This window comes from Diabrotica virgifera, chromosome 8, assembly GCF_917563875.1.
Source record: "Diabrotica virgifera virgifera chromosome 8, PGI_DIABVI_V3a".
NCBI lineage: Eukaryota > Metazoa > Arthropoda > Insecta > Coleoptera > Chrysomelidae > Diabrotica > Diabrotica virgifera.
In genome coordinates this window covers 51,670,016-51,693,476 of record NC_065450.1, presented here as the reverse complement: position 1 = coordinate 51,693,476, position 23,461 = coordinate 51,670,016, and the positions used below count along the sequence as shown (strand labels likewise).

The 23,461-nt window shown below is 32.5% G+C and overlaps 1 protein-coding gene across 1 annotated transcript in view; it reads right to left on the bottom strand.

Moving 5' to 3' along the window:
• LOC114343213 (importin-5) overlaps positions 1-23,461 on the bottom strand; it is a 73,190-nt gene that overhangs the window by 24,380 nt on the left and 25,349 nt on the right. Inside the window, exons 2-7 of the mRNA XM_050657774.1 lie at positions 13,369-13,680; positions 9,341-9,784; positions 9,074-9,284; positions 5,840-5,950; positions 5,535-5,780; positions 420-695 (exon numbers count right to left, since the gene is read on the bottom strand). Coding sequence (XP_050513731.1) covers positions 420-695; positions 5,535-5,780; positions 5,840-5,950; positions 9,074-9,284; positions 9,341-9,784; positions 13,369-13,680 — 1,600 coding nt within the window. The remainder of the gene's footprint in view (positions 1-419; positions 696-5,534; positions 5,781-5,839; positions 5,951-9,073; positions 9,285-9,340; positions 9,785-13,368; positions 13,681-23,461) is intronic.

Below are 23,461 nucleotides of genomic sequence, written 5' to 3'. Positions count from 1 at the left end.
TTACAAAGCTTACAAATAACAATGTCTACTTACTATGTTAATAAATACAACTATGTTTTTTTTTCTTCACTACGGTAGGAATTAAATCAGATTCATCCTCTCGGAGATTTAGAACCTCTTAGTGATTTTTTTTAATATTGTTTTTATACCTATATATATAAAAAAAATAAAAAACTAAAAAAAAATAAAAATAAATTTTTATTTGCAATTTTTATTTTTTATTAACAATTTGCACTAAATTGTTAATAATTAAAAAAGGGACGCGAACTCTAGGCAGGAAACGGGTATATTTTCTTCCTATATGTTTACAATAACTAAAAAGTAGTCAGCTACCTGGATCTTTGAGTGTACCGAACATGGTCTATTTCTAGCATATTTCCCTGGAGTATTATTCTAAATGACAGATATACTGTACTTACCTCTGAGTAATTTAAGCTCATCTTTGTTAGCATTTTGGATAATATATTTTAAGCATGGCATTAAGCGGTCATAATAAGCTATAAATTCAGTTTCAGCTGTATCTGCAACACTAGCTATTGTTGTCACAACCTGTTCCAATACCAATTTCGTGCCCTTTTCTACCAACTCTTTGAACTTTGCAGTTAGAATTCCTTCTAGTTTACTCATCAGTGGTTCTAAGTATCCGTTCAGTATATGTTTGGGGCAATCTTCAGCGAAATTTACCAAAGCAGCACCTAAAAATCAGGTTAATATTAAATATTATTTTTCTATCAACATAAAACATACCATACAATAAAAATGCATTTTGGTGTTTTATTTTAAAACAAAATTTGTAAATGTTAAAGAGTGTATTATCTCATACATTTTTGTAATCAAAAGAATCATTAATTGGATCCATTTTTATAATCATAGATAATACACTAAAACTGTTCATTCTAAGTACCCTTTCAGGGTACCAATTGAGAAATAATACACTAAAACTTTTCATTCTAATCGTGAAACTAGAGAAAACTGAATACCTAACAACGGAAAATACAGAAATAAAACAGATGGAAATAGCCAAAGGTAAACAAATCACAGGAACAGACAAGTAGTACATATTATTTAGGTTTCATAATATCAAAGGAACAACGAAAGAAGATATAAAAATAGACTAGAACAAACAAGAGACTGCGAACACAAAAGAATATACACTGATGAGTGTGCTAATAACCAGCAAAATAACGCAAAAGGCAGAAGACATAATATGTTGTGAAATAAAAAGAGATGAAGCTAGTAGAGGTGTGAAATTATCAATATAAACCTATAAATTTACATTATAGTGGAACTTCGATTATCCGTCTCTCTATTAACCGTCACCTCTGTTAACCGTCAGAGTCCATACATAAGTTATATTGTATACATAAGTAAAAATTTAGTAATCAATTCATTTTGTTGTTGAGCATTGCAATAAGCCAAACGAAATTCGTTGAAATGTACAAGCGCAGTTATGCCACCACCGGATTTACAAAGATTTCGGAATATTTTAAATCAAATTGATTCGACTGTACATAAATCTCTCTTATATTGTCAAATAAAACATACAAATACAATTTGAGTTATATGTACTATGAATTTTTATTTTTTTTAATGTTCTGTTAACCGTCTTTTCGATTATCCGTCATACCCTTGGTCCGGTGCCCTGACGGATAATCGAGGTTCCACTGTATATTGATATACTGAATTCGCTCTATCGAGATTCACTTTGACACTGACGTTAGTAATTTCTTTTTTGGAAAGTTCAGTTGTCAGAAGTGACTGGAAATTACTGCACAACCAACGCACCTGCTGGTAGCCAATATTATTAATAGTAAACAGACATAAAAATAACATAAACCTTACGCAAATCAATAATTATTTATTTAAACCATTATAATGTATTGATAACAAATGAGAAAATTATTTATTGTACAAAATAAAAATATTTTGTAGAAATAAACTCCACAAAATTTTATGAGATTAGTAGACACTCCCACTATTTCTAATAATTCTTCTTTTTTTAATGAAAGATTAAGTTGATTTTAGCAGTTAATAGTGTGAGGTAGGAATTTTTGTGTTGTATGTTTCCTATTCCGAATGTGTCAAAGTGAATCTTGGTAGAGCGAATTCAGTATAGTTTCCCACCTTTAGATGTATCAGACTGTTGAAGGAGAATTTTATAAAATTCACCTGTCAAAGTGGCAGTTGCCAAACTCCTCCTTTATATAAAATTCTTCTTTCGACAGTTTGATTTTGAATATAATGTAAAGGGCCTAGCCGGGTAAGATGGTGAAAAGTGCCCCCAACCCAATCTAAATTCCATATAGGCCACTTTTTAGCACATATAGAGGAACTCACTTTCTGAAATTTTTAGCCCCCTAGGTGGTCACGTGACCCCCCTAGAGCCTAATTAGGCTTTTTATGTTTTTATTTTTTATCTCAGCCGCATTAAGAGCTAGCCAAAAACTTTATTTAAAAAAGTTGTAAGTTTTAAAAAGATCTATATGAAAATTTTTTTTTTATTTTTTTGGCGGGAAATTCGAATTTTTAGAACAATTTTAAACTTTTAAATAAATCTGAAAAAAAAACTAAGACACTCGTTTTTACGAAAATTAATTATAATGTGTATTTTTGCACAATCTTTCACCCTGAATTTTTTCAGATTTTTAAAATTGGTGAAACGTACCTTTAAAAATAAAAAACCGCATTTTTTCGGTTTTTTTTCGTTTTTTTGATACAATTTTATACATATTTTTCAAAAAATTTAACACCGTCACTAGAATTGGTAAAAAACAGAAAAATAATTGGGATTTGCTTCATAAAAATTTTTTGTAACGCCATCCATTTTCAAGATACAGGGCGTTGAAGAAAACAAAATTTTACATATTTTTTACGATTTTGCCGAAACTACTGGCAACATTGTAATAAAACTTGGCGGGTTTTAAGAGGTAGTTATTGTGCATGTTTTGACATACAACTAAGGATTTAATATTCATCATTGGCGCGCATAGGGGTAATGGTCTGAACTTTTCAAAGAAAAAAAGATAGTACGCCACTGACATATTTCAAATTAACAATCATTTTTGAATTCCTCGTTCAATTTGCAATAAAAAATCTATCTTCTCATTTTTTCATACGACGCGCTGTTTTGCTGCAAAAAATAAAATATCTTAACGCTTCCAAAGTATTCGAATTAATTTTGATAATGGATGTATGAGTTTATTATGTATGTAGATTGTAGATGTAGAAACTACTAGAAGTTCGAATAGTTTGTAAGGGTTAAGATCTTTTATTTTTTGAATAAAAATGGCGCGTCGTATGAAAAAATAACAAGATACATTTTTTGTCACAAATTGAACGAGAAATTAAAAAACGATTGTTAATTTGAAATATGTCAGTGGCGTACTATCTTTATTCTTTAAAAAGTTCAGACCATTACCCCTATGCGAGCCAATGATGAATATCAAATCATTAATTGTATGTCAAAATATGCATAATAACCAGCTCTTAAATCCCGCCAAGTTTTATTACAATGTTGCCAGTAGTTTCAGCAAAATCGTAAAAAATGTGTAAAATTTTGTTTTCTTCAACGCCCTGTATTTTGAAAATGGATGGCTTTACAAAAAATTTTTATTAAGCAAACCCCAATTATTTTTCAGTTTTTTACCTATTCTAGTAACAGTGTTACCTTTTTTGAAAAATATGTATAAAATTGTTTCAAAATACGAGAAAAAAACTGAAAAAATGCGGTTTTTTATTTTTAAAGGTACGTTTCACCAATTTTAAAATTCTGAAAAAATTCATGGTGAAAGATTGTGCAAAAATACACATTATAATTAATTTTCGTAAAAACGAGTGTCTTAGTTTTTTTTCAGAGTCATTTAAAAATTTAAAATTGTTCTAAAAATTCGAATTTCCCGCCAAAAAATAAAAAAATTTTTTTTCTTATAGATCTTTTTGGAACTTACAACTTTTTTTAATAAAGTTTTTGGCTAGCTCTTGATGCGCCTGAGATAAAAAATAAAAACATAAAAAGCCTAATTAGGCTCTAGGGGGGTCACGTGACCACCTAGGGGGCTAAAAATTTCAGAAAGTGAGTTCCTCTATATGTGCTAAAAATTGGCCTATATGGAATTTAAATCGAGCTGGGGGCACTTTTCACCATCTTACCCGGCTAGGCCCTTTATAGGTTTCTATTGATAATTTACACCTCTACTAGTTTCTTTTCTATCATTTTGCTGGTTATTAGTGCGCACTCATCACTGTATAATACCATGACCAGAAGTATCCTCACTTATGAGTGTGAAAATTGGACAATAAATAAGAAAACCATAAACAAAATAAGAGCAATAGAGATGAAATTCTTAAGGAGAAGCTGCAGAGTAACAAGAAGAGATAGAATAAATAACAGCGGAATGGGACGTTTCATCGCCGCCGTTTCGATGCCGCCGGTTCATCGCCAGTCCATTTCATCGCCGGCCGTTTCATCGCCAGTTAGTCAGTTGATCTTGTATTATGGGAGATGACAAGACACGACGTTAAATTCAGTTCAAAACTTATGACAAATAAATAGATGAAAAATATTATTATATTCATTTACTATTATATTTCTACTTCCCCTAAATTTGACACTAAACAGTATTAAATTTGTAGTGTTAAATTATATTTTATGTTATAAAAGTTTAAAAGTCTATTAAAAGATTAAGTATGGCAACGGGAATGGTCATATCTCGCATTTCCTAGAATTCCTAATTAATACCAAAAATAAATAATAAATGTAACTGTCGAAAATTGGTCGAAAATTCGGAAATATATCAGCGATTAACTGACTGGCGATGAACCGGCGGCATCGAAACGGCCGGCGATGAATCGGCCGGCGATGAACTGGCGGCATCGAAACGGCGGCGATGAAACGTCCTAGACCCAAATAACAGAGATTAAGAAAAGAATGGGATGAACTCAGACATGATAGACTACACTGAACAGAAGAGATTGACCTGGTACGGACATGTCAGAAGAGCAGAACAAAATCATTGGATAAATAGAATAACAGAGTAGAAGAGCAGAACAAAATCGTTGGATAAATAGAATAACAGAGTGGAGCCCGATATGATGAAGTAGAAGAGGCAGACCCAGAATATCTTTCAGAGATGAAGTGGACGAAGCAATGGAAAGAAGAAATCTACAGAAAAGGGACTGGCAAAACAGAAAGAACTGGAGGGAACGGTTGAGTGAAGGAATACAATGAAAACTGGAAATTCAGTCCACAGCTCCTTTAAAAATTCAGTCAGGTGCCGTTCACACGCCAGCAAGTGATATGGTTACTTCAGTTAGGTGCCGTTCAACAAAATGGCTCCTCTCCTAGCTGAGTTTCATCCTCTTCGATCGGCAGCAAATGGGTTAAGGAACTTTTATTTTAAATATGAAAGTGATATCTCGTTTGAAAGGTATTGAACACCCACCTCTGGTTATTTGTCAGAAAACTTTACATTTTTAAATTAGTTGTTTTTTCTTTGCTAAGTTTTTGCAAATTACTTAATTACTGATAAACTTACCAGCATGAGCCTGGACTCGAGGATTGGCATTATCATCCAGTAACATAAGCAAACCTGGAACTACTTGATTGTGGAATTTCTTTTCGAAAACTGGTGCAAAATCAGTCGCCATTTGACCTACGGCATTACAAGCCGCATATCTCACTCTTGGATGTGGATCTTGTAGATATCGTATAACACCATCCATTACACCAGGAACTCCATTCATGATTTGTTGAAGCATACCCTCCATTTGTTTGTGACAACCTTAAAAGATAATAACATAGATATATAGGTTACACTTTAGTAGATTTCGTAGTACTTACCTTCTCCAACAGCACTTAGAGCCATAAGGGCAGCATGTCTTTGCTTCCAATCTGGACTTGCCAACATACTGGGAACACTTTGTGTAACGAGAGGAAGAATGATTTTACCCCCTGAAAATTTAATCAAATATAGTTATGATATAAAATTGTGTTTTTGCGATTAAATACATAAATGTAATATGTATTACCTCATAGTTTAGGAGTGTGATCAGATAAATCATTAATAGGCATTTTTATAATCACAGGTAATACAACAAGTGTTTTTTTAGTCCAATCAATTAACAGAAAATTTAATATGAAAGACAGCTTTGTATAGCTGTCATAGTTTGTTGGCAGTATATGTGTATATGGCAGCTTGTTGTAAGAAACATAAAAATAAATAGAGGAATTAGGCAAGGGGACACAATATCCCCAAAATTATTTACAGAAGCACTAGAAGATATATTTCAAAAACTTAAACGGCATAACAAAGGAATCACCATCCAATGGACAACTGCTGAATAGCCTGAGATATGCGGATGACATATCGGTGATATCAGACAATATGAAAGATCTTAACGAAACGATGACACAATTGGGCAAGAAAGCAAATGAGGTGGGTCTAAAAGTGAACTACACAAAAACTAAATACATGACAAACGTAGAAGAGGACAACGAAACCATGCAAATAGGAGCAAACCAAGTACAATACAGAAAGTCAATGAGTACATATACCTAGGGCAAATAATGAAACTGAGTAAAGAAAATCAAACATCAGAAATAAAAAGGAGAATAAGACTCGCATGGGTGACACTTGAAAAAATGAGCTATATCCTGAAAAACCAGAAATATGTCCAATATCTCCTCACAGAAGTATATAGACAAGACTCAAAGGGAAATGGAAAGGCAGATGCTGGGTATCAAGCTAAGTGATAAAAAGAAAACATGGTTCAGATATAAAACCAAAGTGAAAGATGTAAACAAACATGCAGCTACTCTTAAATGGAAATTTGCAGGACACAACAGCAGACAAAGAGACAGAAGATGGAATGAAGCGATAACCCACTGGAGACCTTGGGACCATAAAAGAGGAAAGGGCAGACCTAGCGTTACCAGTTTTCCCGATTTGCGCGGGAGGTCTCGATTTTCAGGGTTCTGGGGACGCGTACCGATTTGTACCTGATCGGGATACTAAATGTCCCGATTTTCAAACACGAAACCAATTTCAGGAGGACTTGCAGTGAATTTTATAACTATGTTATAAAAACAAGGCACTCCTAAAAGGGACAAAATCGAACGAAATATAAAATTAAAAAAATCTTGTAGTCCAGTAAATGAACGGGAAATAGGGCGATACCGTGTAATTTTCAGGATCAACTCCGAATTGCATGAAAATTTGTGCCGTTGGTTGCTTTTACTCGGGAGATGACAATCAACCCTAGTTGGGGGTCAAAAACCGTGCGTTTAAAATAAGTCCGGAGATGAATAAATTGACTAATTCTAAGCAATTTTAGTTTTATAGAATTTTAACTTAGTTAATACTTTTCGAGTTATTTACGATTGAAAATGTTTATTTTTCGACAAAAAAAATCACTTTTTTCACAAATAACTCAAAAAGTATGTATTTGATCGACAAAAATATTCTTAGCAAAAATGTAGGCATAATATAAAAAAAATTAAAAAAATTGTGAACTCGTAAAGTCTATAGACTCAGCAAAAGCAAAGTTGTAGCTCATGAAAAATACGTTCTTATTCGTCAAATTCCAAATCAAATATTTCAACGTGAAATAAACAAGGAATGAAGTACTTTTCGGGAAAAACCAATTAAAACTTTTTTAATAAAGCTTTATTTTTATGTTTTAAAAAAGTTTCTAGCATCAAAACTAAGTGAGTTATGCTCAAAATCAAGTTGACTCCTTTTTTTTTGGTAAAAAAATCGTGGAAATCTCCCCCTACTTAGCACCCCAAATGAAATTAATCGTAACCGATTTACATACAATTTACTTTACTTATGCATTTTTTACATGATTGAAAGGTCCTGAACGAGTCACTAATCAAGAGTGTATGCAAAATATGAACAGACATATTTTAACCAATTTGTGTCTTACAGTCATATTTATAAAAGCAAAACCTACCTACTTTTTACTCCTTGAGATTTTTAGTATCCCTAATACATACTTTTTAAGTTATTTTGAAAAAGTGCATTTTATAATATTTTAGGAAAGTTTTTTTACTATAAAATTAATTTTTTTTCTAAACTAAGCACTCACAACCGGTAAACCTTATAAACCGTATAAACAATACACATATAAAAGTAAATGGTAAAGCGGTAACGATTAATTTTATTTGCGGTGCTAAATAGGGGAAGATTTTCACGATTTTTTTACCAAAAAAGGGGCCAACTTTATTTTGAGCGTAACTCGCTTAGTTTTAATGCTAGAGACTTTTATATAAAACAAAATTAAAGATTTTTTTAAACATTTTAGAAAATTTTCATAGGTTTTGCCCGAAAATTGCTTAATTTTTTGGTTATTTCAAGTTGAAAAATTAGATTTGGAATTTGACGAATAAGAACGTGTTATTGATAAGCTACAACTTTGCTTTTACTGGTTTTATAGACTTTCTGAACATACAATTTTTTTTGCTTTTTTAAAAGCTACATTTTTGCTAAGAATATTTTTTCGATAAAATTACTCGAAATGTATCGACTTAGTTTAAAAATTACATAAAACAAAAGTTTTTTGGAGTTAGTCAGTTGATCCATTTTGGGACTTACTTAAAACGCGCGTTTTTTTACCCCCCGGATGGGGTAACTGTAACTCACCCCCAAGTAAAAGCAACCAACGATATAAGTTCAACTTTGAACTCTTTGAAGTAGACAAGTAAGTATAACCTAAAACCAGATTTTCATGCAATTCGAAGTTGACTGAAAATTACACTCCAAAACGGTCATTTATTGGGCTATTGTTGTTTATTTGTCCCGATTTACAACCCTAAATCCCGATTTGTTTTTGCTTATGTACCGATTAAAAACAAATCGGACCTGGCAACACTAGGCAGACCACAGATGAGACGGTCGCATGACCTAAAAAGATGCACAGAGACCAGATGGACAGGATTAGCACTGAACTGAGAAGAGTGGAAAAATAAGGGGGAGACCTACATTAAATTTTGGACAAATGAAGGGCAATAGATAGATAGATACTATCTGAGTATGCAATTTCACATAACTCAAGATCAAAATATATAGCTTACCTAATCCACAAGCTAGACGATCTAACGCAGCCTCTGCAACTACGTTATTACAATCATTGTCTTCGTCCAAAAGTTCATCTGACTCGGCCCATCCAGATTCTTCTTCAAGGTCCGCCATAAATTGTAAAATTAGAGGAATAAGTTGTTCCATGTATTTAGCTGCATTCTTACGAACCATTGCTGGTGCCATTTCTGCTAGAGTAACCATAACCTACATTTAAAAGCACAATGAAAATTCGTTCTCTTATAACATCTAACAATAATTACCTCCAATGCAAGCTGTCTCCAACTGTCTAGTGCTCCAGAGTCACTGAAGATCTTCATACACATCTCGTAAATAGGCAGCAGTTGTGGCCTTAAAAATTTGGGAACATTTTCAGCTAAATCGATTAAAACTTTTAACAAAGTGTCGTCTTCTTGTTGCTGAATACTCTCCGCAATAACATGCAACATCGGAGTTAACAGATCGGCGAAGTGTTTTAGAATCTGCGTTTCTTTGTCATTGATTAGCATGAAGGCACCTACGGCCCTAACAGCTTGAAACCGTACTTCATATTCTTCGGTAGGCTGCAAGCTTTGCAATATCATTTGCTTGATTAAGTCCAAGTAGTTATTTTGCTGGCTACCAAACACACCAGGAACACTCGTAAACATCTGAAGAGCAGCCTCCTTTAGAACCGGATTTTGGTCATTGGCACAATGGAAAAGGAACTAAAATACAAATTTGAATTAAGAGTAAACAGTAGCGATCAACAGGTAGCAACAAACGCGTTCCAAGATTGTGGCTCCAATTTTGAATATTTTGTCATATTTGAGATATTTGGCACACATATTCGTAATATAATAAAGAATGGCGGTACAGAGCCCAATTTCAGAAATATGTTAGTATGTGGAAAAATATTCTATAACTACATAAAATATTGAAAAAAGGAGCCATTAAGAAAGACAAAAAAATACACTTTCTTCAAATAAACTTTTTTATCCCGTACCTAGATTTTGTGTCACATCATAACCCCAAAATCACGATTGTTCAGGAGACAAAAACTATTGCTATTCATACTCTCAGCAATGGGAATATGTCATTACAAAACCTATTTAATAATATAAGTAATGAAGTATGACTTACAAGGTTTTTCGAACACGCGAGTTTAGCTTTCATTATCATTCTCTATGCTTTATTCCTATGCGGGGTCGGCTTCCCTAATTGCATTTCTCCACACAATTCTATTTTGGGTCATATCAATGTCAATCCCCTTTACCAACATGTTCTGCCTTATCGTCTCCCCCCAGGTCTTCTTTGGTCTTCCTCTCCTACTCCTTCCAGGAATCTGCACTTCAGCTATTCTTCGTATTGGGTGATTAACGTCTCGACATTGAACATGACCAAACCATCTTAACCTATGCTCTCTCATTTTGGCATCAATTGATGCCACACCTAGACTTCCCCTAATATACTCATTTCTAATTTTATCCTTCTTTGTCACTCCACTTATCCATCTAAGCATTCTCATTTCCGCCACATGCATTCATTGTTCCTCTTTCTTCTTCACTGCCCAACATTCAGTTCCGTACATCATAGCCGGTCTTATGACTGTTTTAGAGAATTTTCCCTTCAGCTTCATTAGAATTTTTCTGTCGCACAACACACCACTCGCTTCTTTCCACTTCATCCATCCAGCCCTAATTCTACTGCATTCATCTCCATTACTCTGTAATACCGATCCCAGGTACTTAAAACTATTGCTTTTTACAATCAGTTCACCATCCAAAGATACCATTTTATTTGTAGTAACTCCATCTTTAAATGAACATTCCAAATACTATGTTTTTGTCCTACTAAGTTTTAAACCTTTTTCCTCCAGAGCTTGCCTCCACTGTTCCAGTTTTTGTTCTAAGTCTCTTTCACTATTTCCTACTAACACGACATCATCAGAATACATTAAGCACCATGGAATGTTACCCTGTAGTTTCGCTGTATCTGGTCCAAAACTAATGAGAATAAATACTTTCACATGAAATTTATCAGTCTCTCCCACACCTGTCCTGACACTAGTTGTTACTCCCTCATACATATCCCTCACAATCTTTACATATTCACCAGGGACTCTTTTCTTATTGAGTGCCCACCACAGAATCTCTCGAGGAACTCATATGCTTTCTCAAGATCAATAAATACCATATGAGCGTCTGTTTCTTTACTCCTGTATTTTTCCATCAACTGCCTTATAATGAAAATTGCATCTGTTGTTGATCTGCCCTGCATAAAGCCAAATTGATTCTCGGATATTTCGGTCTCTTCACATATCCGTCTATCAATTACTCTTTCCCATATTTTCATGGTGTGGCTAAGCAGTTTTATAGCCCTGTAGTTTGTACATTGTTGTATATCTCCCTTGTTTTTGTAAACAGGTACCAGTATACTGCTTCTCCATTCATCTGGCATTTGTCCAACTTCCATAATTCTATTAAATAGACCTGCTAGCCACCTTGTTCCTGCTGTGAGTTTAGCTTTATATTATACAAATCTGCAAAAACCGCATTTTCCAATAATTTTGTGGGTTACAAGGTATTAGAACGACACAGACGATATGTAATATGTTTGTCAAGTTTGAACAAAAAATATTGAAAATTGTTAAAGCAATGGGCTAAAAAGAATATTTGTAATAAAACACCCTGTATCTCAGTAAGGAGGAATATTTTATTTAAGTGTTTTAGGTTAAATCTTCGTATTTTGTGCTAAGGTTTCCCCAGTTACTATATGGACAATTCATAATGAAACACCCTGTATATTTTTGAAGTTATACTTCTTTACGCGCGATGAGGGTGAATTTTTATATGTTAAAACCAGGCGCATACGCATCACCCAGGCGCATACGCGCATTATAAATTTGTTCTGATTGGATGTTCAAATGACATGTCAAAAATTATCCAATATGGCAGCTGTAGGACAGCTGTGGTTTGGAGGAAAAGGTAAAGGTTAACAAATGTATAATATATTAGTTTTATTGTTGTGAGGACAGAAACAAAACAGTTTATAATATTGTAGTGACTTTTAAATAGTTTTTTAAAGCAACAGGTACGTAATAATTGTTAATGTATCATGGATATAAACCTACCTGTTTGATCTGCCAAAATACATGTAATAATGTAATACTTTTATTTATATAACTTGATTACCATCAATATTCACCTAATATATTGTTTTCTTACTATATGTTTTGTTTGTATTTTTTTTTCAATTCTAAAGTCCACTTTACATCAACAATAATTGAATAAGAAATTGACAACAAGTTATTCAAGGTCAAATTTGGCTTATACAAAACACAATTCTACATCCAATTTTGCCGTGAATAAAAAGAAAATAAAGAAATTTGACAAAATAAAACATATCCAATTGTTCTATTTCATCAAATTCCTTCATTTTCTTTTACAAACCATACATTTTGTACTCGTCAAATTTGGCCTTGAATAACTTTGTCAATTTCTTGTTCAATTTATTGTTGATGTAATAAAGTGCACTTAAATCATTTCAATTCAAAATTAAAATAATTTGATCAATTTTCAAAATATCACAAGTTTAATGACGTTCTACACCTTCGGCAAAGAATTAAGGACTTGCATGAAATTTTAGTATGTTATAGTTTACTTCAAAAAACTAAGACTTGATTTTTTAAAAAATGTTTTACCGTGCCGTTTAATTACTATTAAGGGTCAAAGTTAAGTTTTAACATGGGCTCTTATGGGAATTCTTAAAAAGTTAATAACTTTTGACCCAAATTTACGATTTTTAATTATTTGTGCTTAAATTAAAGGTATTTTTGTAAGGAATAACATATTAAAAAATGAGGATTGTTTACCGTACCATTATTAAATAAAAGTGAAATTACTGTTTCGAAATTTAACAAAGTTGGTAGTAGTGAGATCAGCTGCACTCATAATTATATCCGAAACGTATGTGGCAATCACATGACCTCGGTGGTCTAGTTGTTGAGCGTTCGGTCAGAATTCGAAACGCCCCGGGTTCCAATCCTCTACGATTCATTTTTTTTTAGTTGTTTTAATAAAAAATTTTTGAAAGTGGTAGATAAGAAAATTAGTTTTATATTTAAATAGAATACAATTACTTCGCTAAAATTATATAATAGAAGTATAACTTCTTACGTGCGTACAAAGTACACACACATTCTTTTTTTGTCTTTATGGCTATAGGCAAAACGAAAAAGATAACCTTCGCATAAAGTTTTTCTGAAGTACTTAGGTATCTGAAAAAAGTAAAAAAAGTGAATAATATTTACCTGTAAAAATTCTGGCCACTGATTGTTTCCATCATCATCGATCAAATTTCTTGCAACTTCGGCTACTACTTCACATACCTTATGCCTTAATTGTTCAGTCTCAACTTGTTGTACAGCCAAGAGAACTTGTTCTTTTAACTGATTTTGACTTTCAACTGGTAGTTTTGGATAGAATTCCATGAAATCGTTGGAAAACACCCTACGCAGCAACACGGCAGACATCTGGCGAGCTTCATGGCTCAAACTGGTGTTGTGGATAGCTCCCAACAGATGACTTACTTTTGTTTCGACTGGTAAATTGGAATAAGCATCCTAATAAAATACTTAAAGTTAATAAAAGAAATAAAAAATAAATCATTGAAGTAAATAATACGATACAGCCATTATTAAGGCAGTGATATTGTTTTCTTTTGTTATTTCGTTAGATTAGAATGACAGGGTTCCAACTAACAAAATCGCATATTTGGAGTTATTAGTGTGAAAAGGTTCCAACTGATCTTGTTTATCTTTTGATCTGACAACAGCGCTGTCTAACAACTTAATTCTGACTTATTACAATGCCAAGGTTCCATCTGTGAACATAAATAAAACAAAACTAGAATGACATGGTTTCAGGTGACACATGAAACCTTGTCACTCAACCAATAATTAAGATTTGCATGTATTCGTTTGACAATGTTCCAACTGCAACAGCTGTTCATGTTCACTGTCTAGTATTGAGGTTATGTTTTTATTGTTGTTTACATAGATATATAATACTCTAGATTGCGCCCTGCGATCTTAAAATGGGTGACGATTGCGACAGAGATAAACGAGCCTATTTGGTCGGTAGTCTCTTTTTAATTTAAGGGGAATATCGACGACGTGAATATCCCACTTTAACGAGTAATATGTGTTGACAGTTGGAGCGGGTGGTGACGAGAAATGGTCTTTGGTCTTCGGACGTGGATAATCGTGGTTCGAGTCCCATACCACTTTACTTTTTTTATTTTTATTTAATCAATATTGCGTTTATTAGATATTTTTACATCTGAAAAATGGAGCTAAGTAAATCTAGCAGATAATAAATGTATGTATAGTAAGTTAATATTGAAATACATAATTTGTGAACTGCATAGTAAAATAAAAGTCATTCGTTATAAATTCATCCTTATTCGAATGATGTGAATGTTTGTTTTGCTTCTACTTTTTTAAAAAATTGTAACAATAGTTTCATAAATAAAAATAATGTCTAATTACTTATAATTGAATCGGTCATTTCAAAAACAGCAAAGTCCACAATTTTCAGAAACTAACTTTTTGAGAGGAATAGACCCCTTTAAGATAAACGTTGTGTGCAAAAACGACACCAGTCCAGTAAACACATTAGGAACAAAACTACAATATAACTCTGAATTTTGATGTCATCCATTTCATCCATCTTTCGACTATAAAGTTAGTTTTCTTTGCTCTTCTGTAAAATTAGGAATATGTGACTCGTGTTGTTTTTGAAATGACCGATTCAATTAATAAATCGATGGTACATTATGTTGATATTAATTATTGGTAATTCTTTACGAATATTTTTAACAATTACTTTATACTATTCTACAATTAACTTATTAAAAAAATAACATTTTCTTTTATATTTTTAAAAATCTATAGGTACCTACACAGTTTTTCTTATTTGTTATATATTTCTTTGCATAGATTTACTTTAGAGATGTAATAATATCTAATAAACGCAATATTGATTAAATAAAAAATAAAAAAAGTAAAGATTGGTATGGGATTCGAACCAGGATTATCCACGTCCGAAGACAAACGACCAGTTCTCGTTGCCATCCGCTCGAACTGTCAAACCATCTAAAATACTCGACGACAGAGTAGGATAGTGACGTCGTCGATACTCCCCTTGAATTAGAAAGAGACTACCGACCAAATAGGCTCATTTATCTCTGTCGCAACCGTCACCCATTTTAAGATCGTAAGGCGCAATCTAGAGTATTATATATCTATGGTTGTTTATAACAATGACGGAACTAAATGAGTTGGGACGACTTATTACTGAGTTATTAAGTGAGGATGAAGAATTAGAGGACTCTGGTGATTCTTACTCCCCATCATCAGAAAGTTTAAGCGATTAAAATGAAGAAATTACTGACAGGTAAGCTAACCTATATTTTTTATCGTTGAAACCTTTACTTCGTGGAATCTAGTCATTTTTATGAAATCAAATTACAAATAACGTTAAAAATTCCATAATTTATTATTTAAATCCACATGTTTCAAAACATTAAAGTTTTATCGCTTTAGTTTAGTTTTTTTAAATAGCCTACTTTTCAAAAGTTCTATTGCACATAATCAATTTTTAAACTTCCATTTGGAGAGTAAATAGACTTATGGTATTTCAAATGATTCATTTGAGGTTTTTAAACTAGTATATAGTCATAGTCATACTATTTTAGCAGCTAATTCTAGTGGTATTTTGCAGGCGACCCAGAAATAAAGCCAAGAAGCGTGTTCCTGCAGATATTTCAACAACGGCAACCAAATCAAAAACAGGGTTGATGCCCATTGATCTCCCATCAACTTCAACCGCTGGCGCTCACTAAACTACTTCAAATGATGAGGTCCATTTGCCTATAAATCCGGTTGGGGAAGAATTTATTATTGATCAGGTAACAAACACTAAACCTCCTCCTGTTAAGAGAAGAAAAAGGGATGTTTCTTCTTGGAAAAGCCAGAAACGTTATATCAGCCATCAAAAAGGGGAATCTTATGTGAGTCGTAGAGGAGTTGTAGTGCCCGCTAAAGAAGTTAAAAGTTTGAAGGACTGTTTAAATTACTGTAAATTTAAATGTGGGGTATCTATTAGTGAAAATGAAAGACAAGCTTTGTTTAAGGCGTTTTATGGCATGAATCAAAATGGAAAACATCAATATATCTTGGGTACAACCACAAAACATCAGACAGAAAGACCTAAAGATAGGAATAGAGAATCATACAAAAAATTCACTTTTAGGTACTTCTTTAATGTTGGTAACCAAAAGGTACAAGTCTGCAAAAATTTTACTTAGGAACACTAAGCATCTCACAAAAACCTGTCTATACGGTTCATAATAACAAAGATGAGGTCACCAATACACCCAAGCCGGATGGTAGGGGTAAAAGTGCCCAAAGTTCAAGACGCCTCAATGAAGAAATAAAAGAAACTGTGAGAAATCACATAAAATCTTTTCCCAATGTTGAGTCTCATTACTGTAGGGCCACAACACAAAGAAAGTATCTGGATTTAAACCTCAATTTAGCTAAAATGTACACAGAAAAGTGTAGGGAGGAAAATGTTGTGCCTGTTAAGCTAAGTATGTATCGACGTATTTCATCCTCTTAAGTATTAAACTTTCAGTTGGTCCCATTCTTCCAAGTTTCAGTTTTAGAATTCACACAATCCCTGCATTTGATCTCATTCAAAACCTCTTTTTTGGAAGAGAATGCAGTGACCGTAATCTTGAGGTTTGCTGTATCGGCGTCCAAGAAAGGAAGAGTGACACAAAAAAGCAAGCAAACAGAAGCCGAAGAAAACGCACCAATCTGGAAATTGATAAAACCCAAACACCTAGTGAACTCCAAGGCAACACTCTCAGCGGAAAAAATAAAGGATATCAAGTCAATGTTAAAGTTTATGCCCTTGCAAGACAAAGCGTTCTACACCACATTATTAAAACTGTGAAAATGTTGACATAGGTCAAAAACACTTACTGTACCTTTCTTTAAAATAAAGTCATAGTAATTGAAATTTATACCAGTGTAATTATTTCAGAATCCTACTAACTATACCTATGGATCAGACTAAATAAATCATTTACTTTGGTATGAGAAGGTTCCACCTACCACATAGACCCTTGTCACACATAAAATGTCAAGTTTAAAAAGTGACAAGGTTCCAACTGTAAACAAAAAAAATTGTAAATTTCTTACTAAGGAGCATTTTTTTCTTTTTTACCAGCCAAAACCTTTTTATGTATATAACTAAGAAGTGTGTACACAAAAATCAAACAATATATCAAAAACACTTGTGTGGTGTCAAGGTTAAACTTTGGGGACTGTTTTCTCAAAACTAGGTTGTGGTTAGTTGGAACCCTGTCATTCTAGCGATTTGGCATTGATATTAATTTATTGCTATTGTTACCAACCACTAATGCACACATTAATTTCGAGGTTACTATAAAAAGTTTAGCCATTTTTTTATCTCATGATTCGATTATTTGGTTATTATTTCATATATTGATTAATCTATAAACATCAATTTATTGTCCCTTTTGATTAAGCCCAAATGGCTCAAATTTTGTAATACTAAGGTCATGTGACCAATTTCTGTGGCTAATACCAACTATTAGCTCTAGGCCTAAAAGGCCTGTAAAAAGCTACATATTTATAGTATCAACTACTAATATCTGGAGTTTAACTTGATGATGGTCTGATAAGACCGTAAACGTTTGTGATGAACTTGTAGTCCAACTTAGATCTTTTTTATGAAAAATTTTAATAAACATTTATAAACCATCTACAATGGAAGTCTTCTTTTACTTCTTAAGTAATTTTTACCAGAGCTGGGCAAAACCCGGGTACAAGTACCCGAATTTTGTAGTCTAAGTACATTTTGGGTACTCAGTACCCAGTACCCGCGTTTATTATACGAGTACATTTTCCGAGTACTTTTTGCAAGTCTAAACTTGTTGCTGCATGTGGGACAGCAAATTAATAGCAACACGCAAAACTCCGTTTTCAGCATCAGTCCATTCGCAAAGTCAAGCAAACGCCTATTCTCTTATGCCATAATAATTAATAGCCCTTCAAGAAATGCTCTGAAGAACAGATGAAACTTTGAAAAATTAGTTATCTTAAAAGCCAATGAAATTAATCAGTGAGTGTGAGTGGTGTTATACTGATTACAGTAAAACCTGTGTTACCGGCCACCTGTACTTACGGCCGGTTTCAAAATTCCGCAAACCAATTACAGTAGAACCCCATAAATCCGAACCCCGCGAATCCGAACTTTCGGCAAATCCGAACCAACGGAAAGTGAAAAAAATTTAAAAATTCAAGACAAAAACTTGAAAACATGTTTATTATACAGAGTAAAGCCAGAAATTTGGACAATGTAGGATTACTAGGACTTTGACATTTAAAATTTCTCAAAAATAAATATTTTACTTTAATATATAGGTTTATAAAGTGTTTATAAAGGTTAAACACAAACTTACTTTGGTTCTCTCGTAGTCAACTTGAGTCCAAAAATATTGTCCACACTCTTGCGAGAACGTTTGGGTACTCAAAATCACAATGAAAGCTTTGAACTAATAGTTAAGGCTAACTTTCGGATAATCCGAACTTTTCGGAATCCGAACAGGCTGTCCCCCCAATTAGTTCGGATTTGCGGGGCTCTACTGTATATGTACATATATTCGCTTATTTATAACCTATTTACGGCCACCTTTATAATACGGACTCGGCCAAATAATCACACATTTTTAAAGCCTATTTTATAGAAATTGAATGTGAATGTTAGCCAAAATAACCTTGATAAAATAATTTTGTCTATTTGTTGATGGAAATTCCCAGTACTATTTATTAGGACCTATTGTATCTACCTAAACAGGAGATTAAACTTCATTGGGTCCGTGGTCACAATAGGTTCTTAAAATCCTATAATAAAATGTCGTAAAAGTGCTGTAAAAGAGAAACGTTTGTCACATTTATAAGTACTATGATTACAATTCACAAAAGTTGACTGAAAGATATGGTGTAAAAACTCCAATTATGAAAGGGTATAAAAAAAATAAAAGTGGGTTGAAAAATTCTTTAAAAAAGCTTAACATCAACATGTTTTTTCCGTAGTATAGTTTTGTTTTATATTAGGATATTATAGTTTTAGTAGTTCCCCCCCCCCCTACGTAACGCACTGTAATGGGCGTTTAACTATTACGTAACGCAATTTTTGATTTTGACCCCCCCAACCTGCGTTACGTAATACTTGAACGGTCCCTTATATAAAGAATTATTTGCTTTTATTAACAAAATAAACAAAGTTCCAATTATCTTTTATGTATTTGTGGACTACAAAAACTGGAAATACCGGCGGCCACCTTTCTATATCAGCCAATAGTTCCTTCATTTTTAGTGTTGTTCTGAAGCTATTTCCTTGTGCCATTTTTATAATTAACTATTTAGATGGGAAATAAGCCACAAATAAATAAAAAAAAATAATTTTATTAACGTTTCGAAGCCCAAATTGGGTGTCGTTGTGAAAATACAACTAAATTAAATAAAAATGTTGTTGCTTAGTAAACATTTTTTCTAATAATTTATTTAATCTGACTGATTTATATCGGCAATTCAGACATATTATACATTTTAAAGTAGAAGACTTTAAAATGATATTGCCAATATTTATGAGTTGCGTTCCTGGGACGACTTTACTTCATTCGATTACATGAAATCAACCCCAACTCAAGAATATCCGCTACATATATTTGATTTTTATAAATAGCATGATTACATGCATGATTAAATGCAGTGACAGTAAAATTCTCGCGTTAGAGATTCCATAGTAAATCACGAGGGAAAACCAGGAAAAAACCTCGTGATACTATCCCAACATCGTAAGTATTTGGTCTTACATTTAGTTTACTCTCAAAATTTTATTAATCTCATTTTTATTAACGTCGAAAGGTTAATAAAACTATTTTTTCAATTAAATTGTGGCTTATTTTCCATCTAAATAGTGGCCATTCATTTTTAGAGACCGTTACTGACAGGTTTTATTGTACATATTAATCAATGATCAATTTTTAAAATTCTTATTTTTTTTTATACGTTATTTTATGTTTTCATGACTCATAAATAAATATGTTTAGAGAGGCGCAGAGATAATTATTACCTTCTTACGGGTTCTATATTCAAATGTACTCAAAATAAGTACCCGAGAAATTCGGGTAATTTTACTTTGAGTATTCTACTCGAGTAATTTTTTGAGCAATTACTCGGTCCTCTGTACTCGTTCCTCAAATATGAAAAGTACCCGGTACTCGTACCCGAGTACAATTTATCAGTACCCGACCCAGCTCTGATTTTTACTATGGAATACAGCCAATTAGTGGGATCCCCCCCTATTTAAATGAATTTTAAAGATTGCTGTCAAATAAAACGGATCTGACAAAATTATACTTTGCCGGATATGTTATATATTATTGTTTAAGGATTTGTTGTTGACAACTTGTTGTGGTATAAAATGCAAATTTAATGGGTTTATCAAAATATTACACTTTTACTTGGAACCTCATGGCACTGTAACCGCTGTACTTGGAACTTTGTGTAATTACCTAAATAAATTTAATTTTTAAAAATGTCATATTATTATGTCATCATTGTAGACTTTATTCACTTTGTAGCACTGATAACAATAATAGCCCCTATATACCATGATGTTGGAAGAATTTTTAAAAACAAAAAGAAAATATCGAAGAAGAAATTTACTCAAATTAATTATTTTAGTTAATTTAGTTAATTAATTTACTTATGACCGGTTTCACCAACCACAAATAGTAGTTTATTCTATGAATAAAGTTATTCGACCAATAAAGTGACATTTCTCCATTGTACCAACGTCACGTAAGACTTATTTTAGTTATTTATCAAATAAATACTTACTCTTCGAATAAATTGGCAAGATAATCTAGCTATAAATATTTTTAAGAAAGTAAATTCGCCAGTTTTACTTTAAATTATCAAAATTATATTGAAACAAAATATAAATATAAACATCTAATAAATTTTATTCGAGGAATAACTATTCATTGATTTATTTGATGTTGGTGAAACCGGACCTTAGATTAATTAATCAAATTAATTATTTTCATAATTTTCCACTGCTATTTTCTGGTAAATGTATTCGCGGTGTGCAAGTACTTGGAAAGGGAAACGAGAAATGACCCTGCGCGAGTCGTGGAGAAATATTGCAACTATCTTAAATAATTCATATTGTCAATTGAAATTTATTTATTTATTTATTATTTATTTACGGACCGAAGTCCATTAGTACATGATACAATTAAATTAAAATGTCACACAAATTAGAAAAATAAGATCTAGTAGGTACAAAATTGGTAAATACATAACAAACAATAATAAAGAATAAAATTACTTGCTCTCATTTAACAATTGAGAGCTAGTACATTTTGAAATTGACAAATACAACTTATCCTAGAACAAAGACAATAACAGTAACAGTAGTTGACAAATCAGTCTTGAAATTAGAACATTAAGTTAAGTATAAATGTAATTGTGTGGAAAATGCAGTAAAGTCGTTCACAAAGAAATCAATTTGCGGAGATAATGTGTTTGCGAATTTAATAGTTTTAGAGAGATAGGAACTTGAACCATAATTTGTGCGGTTAATGACCTCGTGGAAGGTGGTCACAGAACGGGTGGTTCTTGAAGGTACATGTAGACCAATTTTATTTAAAAGTGGGATACACAATTTATGACCATGAATTAAGTTATATAAGAAGCAAAGATCTTTATGTTGACGACGACTCTGTAATGAGTCAAGTCGAATAATTTGCAGTAAAGACTCATAACTTTGACCAGTGAGATGCATCTTATAAGCATAATAACGTAAAATTGTCAAATTGACGTATATTTCATACCTTCTGTCAATGAAGCAGAAAAATTATATATTGCTCCACAATATTGATATGATATGCAATTATTATATAAAGGTAAATTTAATTAATTGTATTTTGCTTGCAGTACTGCATTTTAATAACTAATTTTATTTACTACATACAATTGTTGATGTTTTCATAACATAACCTGAATCTTATTTTTTCTTCTTATTTTTTTTGGACTATGGCCTTGACAATTATCCAGTAACCAGGACTAATATAATTGGCCAATATAATTAAAAGTGCGAATAATAGTACAGAGCGTAGAAATAGGGGTCGCTTTGCCGAACTTGCACGGTCCCAATGGCAAGCTAAAAGAAATGTATACCACATTCTCAAATGCCTCAAAAAATATGGGCCTGCAAGTAAACTAGGAGAAAACTAAGATGATGACATCAACTTTGGAGGATTGTTGAGGGCCCAGACGATCAGTTGCTTTTACAGAATGATTTAGACCAATTACACAGTTGGTGCCGGGTTAATAAGCTGCATCTCAATGTAAAAAAAATGTTGCTTTATTAGTTTTATCTGTAAAATAATCAAATACCAGTCTTCATATTATGTCATTGATAATCAACCACTTAAATATGTTACTACTGTCAAAGACTTGGGAATCATATTTGATAAGAAAGTAACTTTTATAAATCATATTAATTCAATAGCTGTAAAGAGTAGTAAAATGCTTGGTTTTGTGCTAAGGAATTGCCAATACTTTACAGTTCATACTGTCAGGGTTGTTTATTGTTCTTTGGTCAGATCAATTTTGGAATACTGTTCAATAATTTGGTCTCCTTATTTTCAAAATCACATGATTTATTTGGAGTTCATCAAGAGTTCAACATAGATTCTTAAGAGTGTGTGCTTTTAAATGTGGACTTACTATAGCTAATCATAATTATGTACATGGAGATTGAGCAACACATTTCATTAACTCCACTAAGCATCCATAGAGATAGATTTTCACTATTATTCTTATTTAAGTTGGTTAATGGTCTGTTAGATTGTCCTAATATCTTAGAATATGTTACTTTCCACATACCACGCCGTGATCTAAGGCAACAACCAACTTTTCGAATTCCCTTTTATAGAAAAACTTATGGTGTGAATAATCCTCTTGGCAGATGCATGTCTTTGGCCAATAATTTGCAGATTGACTTATTTAAATACAGTTTGAACCAACTAAAGAGGTACCTATCTTGTATTACATAGTATTAAGTTTGTTTAAAATGATTTTTTTAATAGTCTATGTACTAGTTATCTCAATGATCTTTAACTTGGATATACCTAGTTATAAGATCTAACCTGTTTTAATATTTAACTAATGTTTTTGTACTGTTAATGGAGGTTTCTCGTAATAAATAAATAAACACCCAACAATAGAGCCA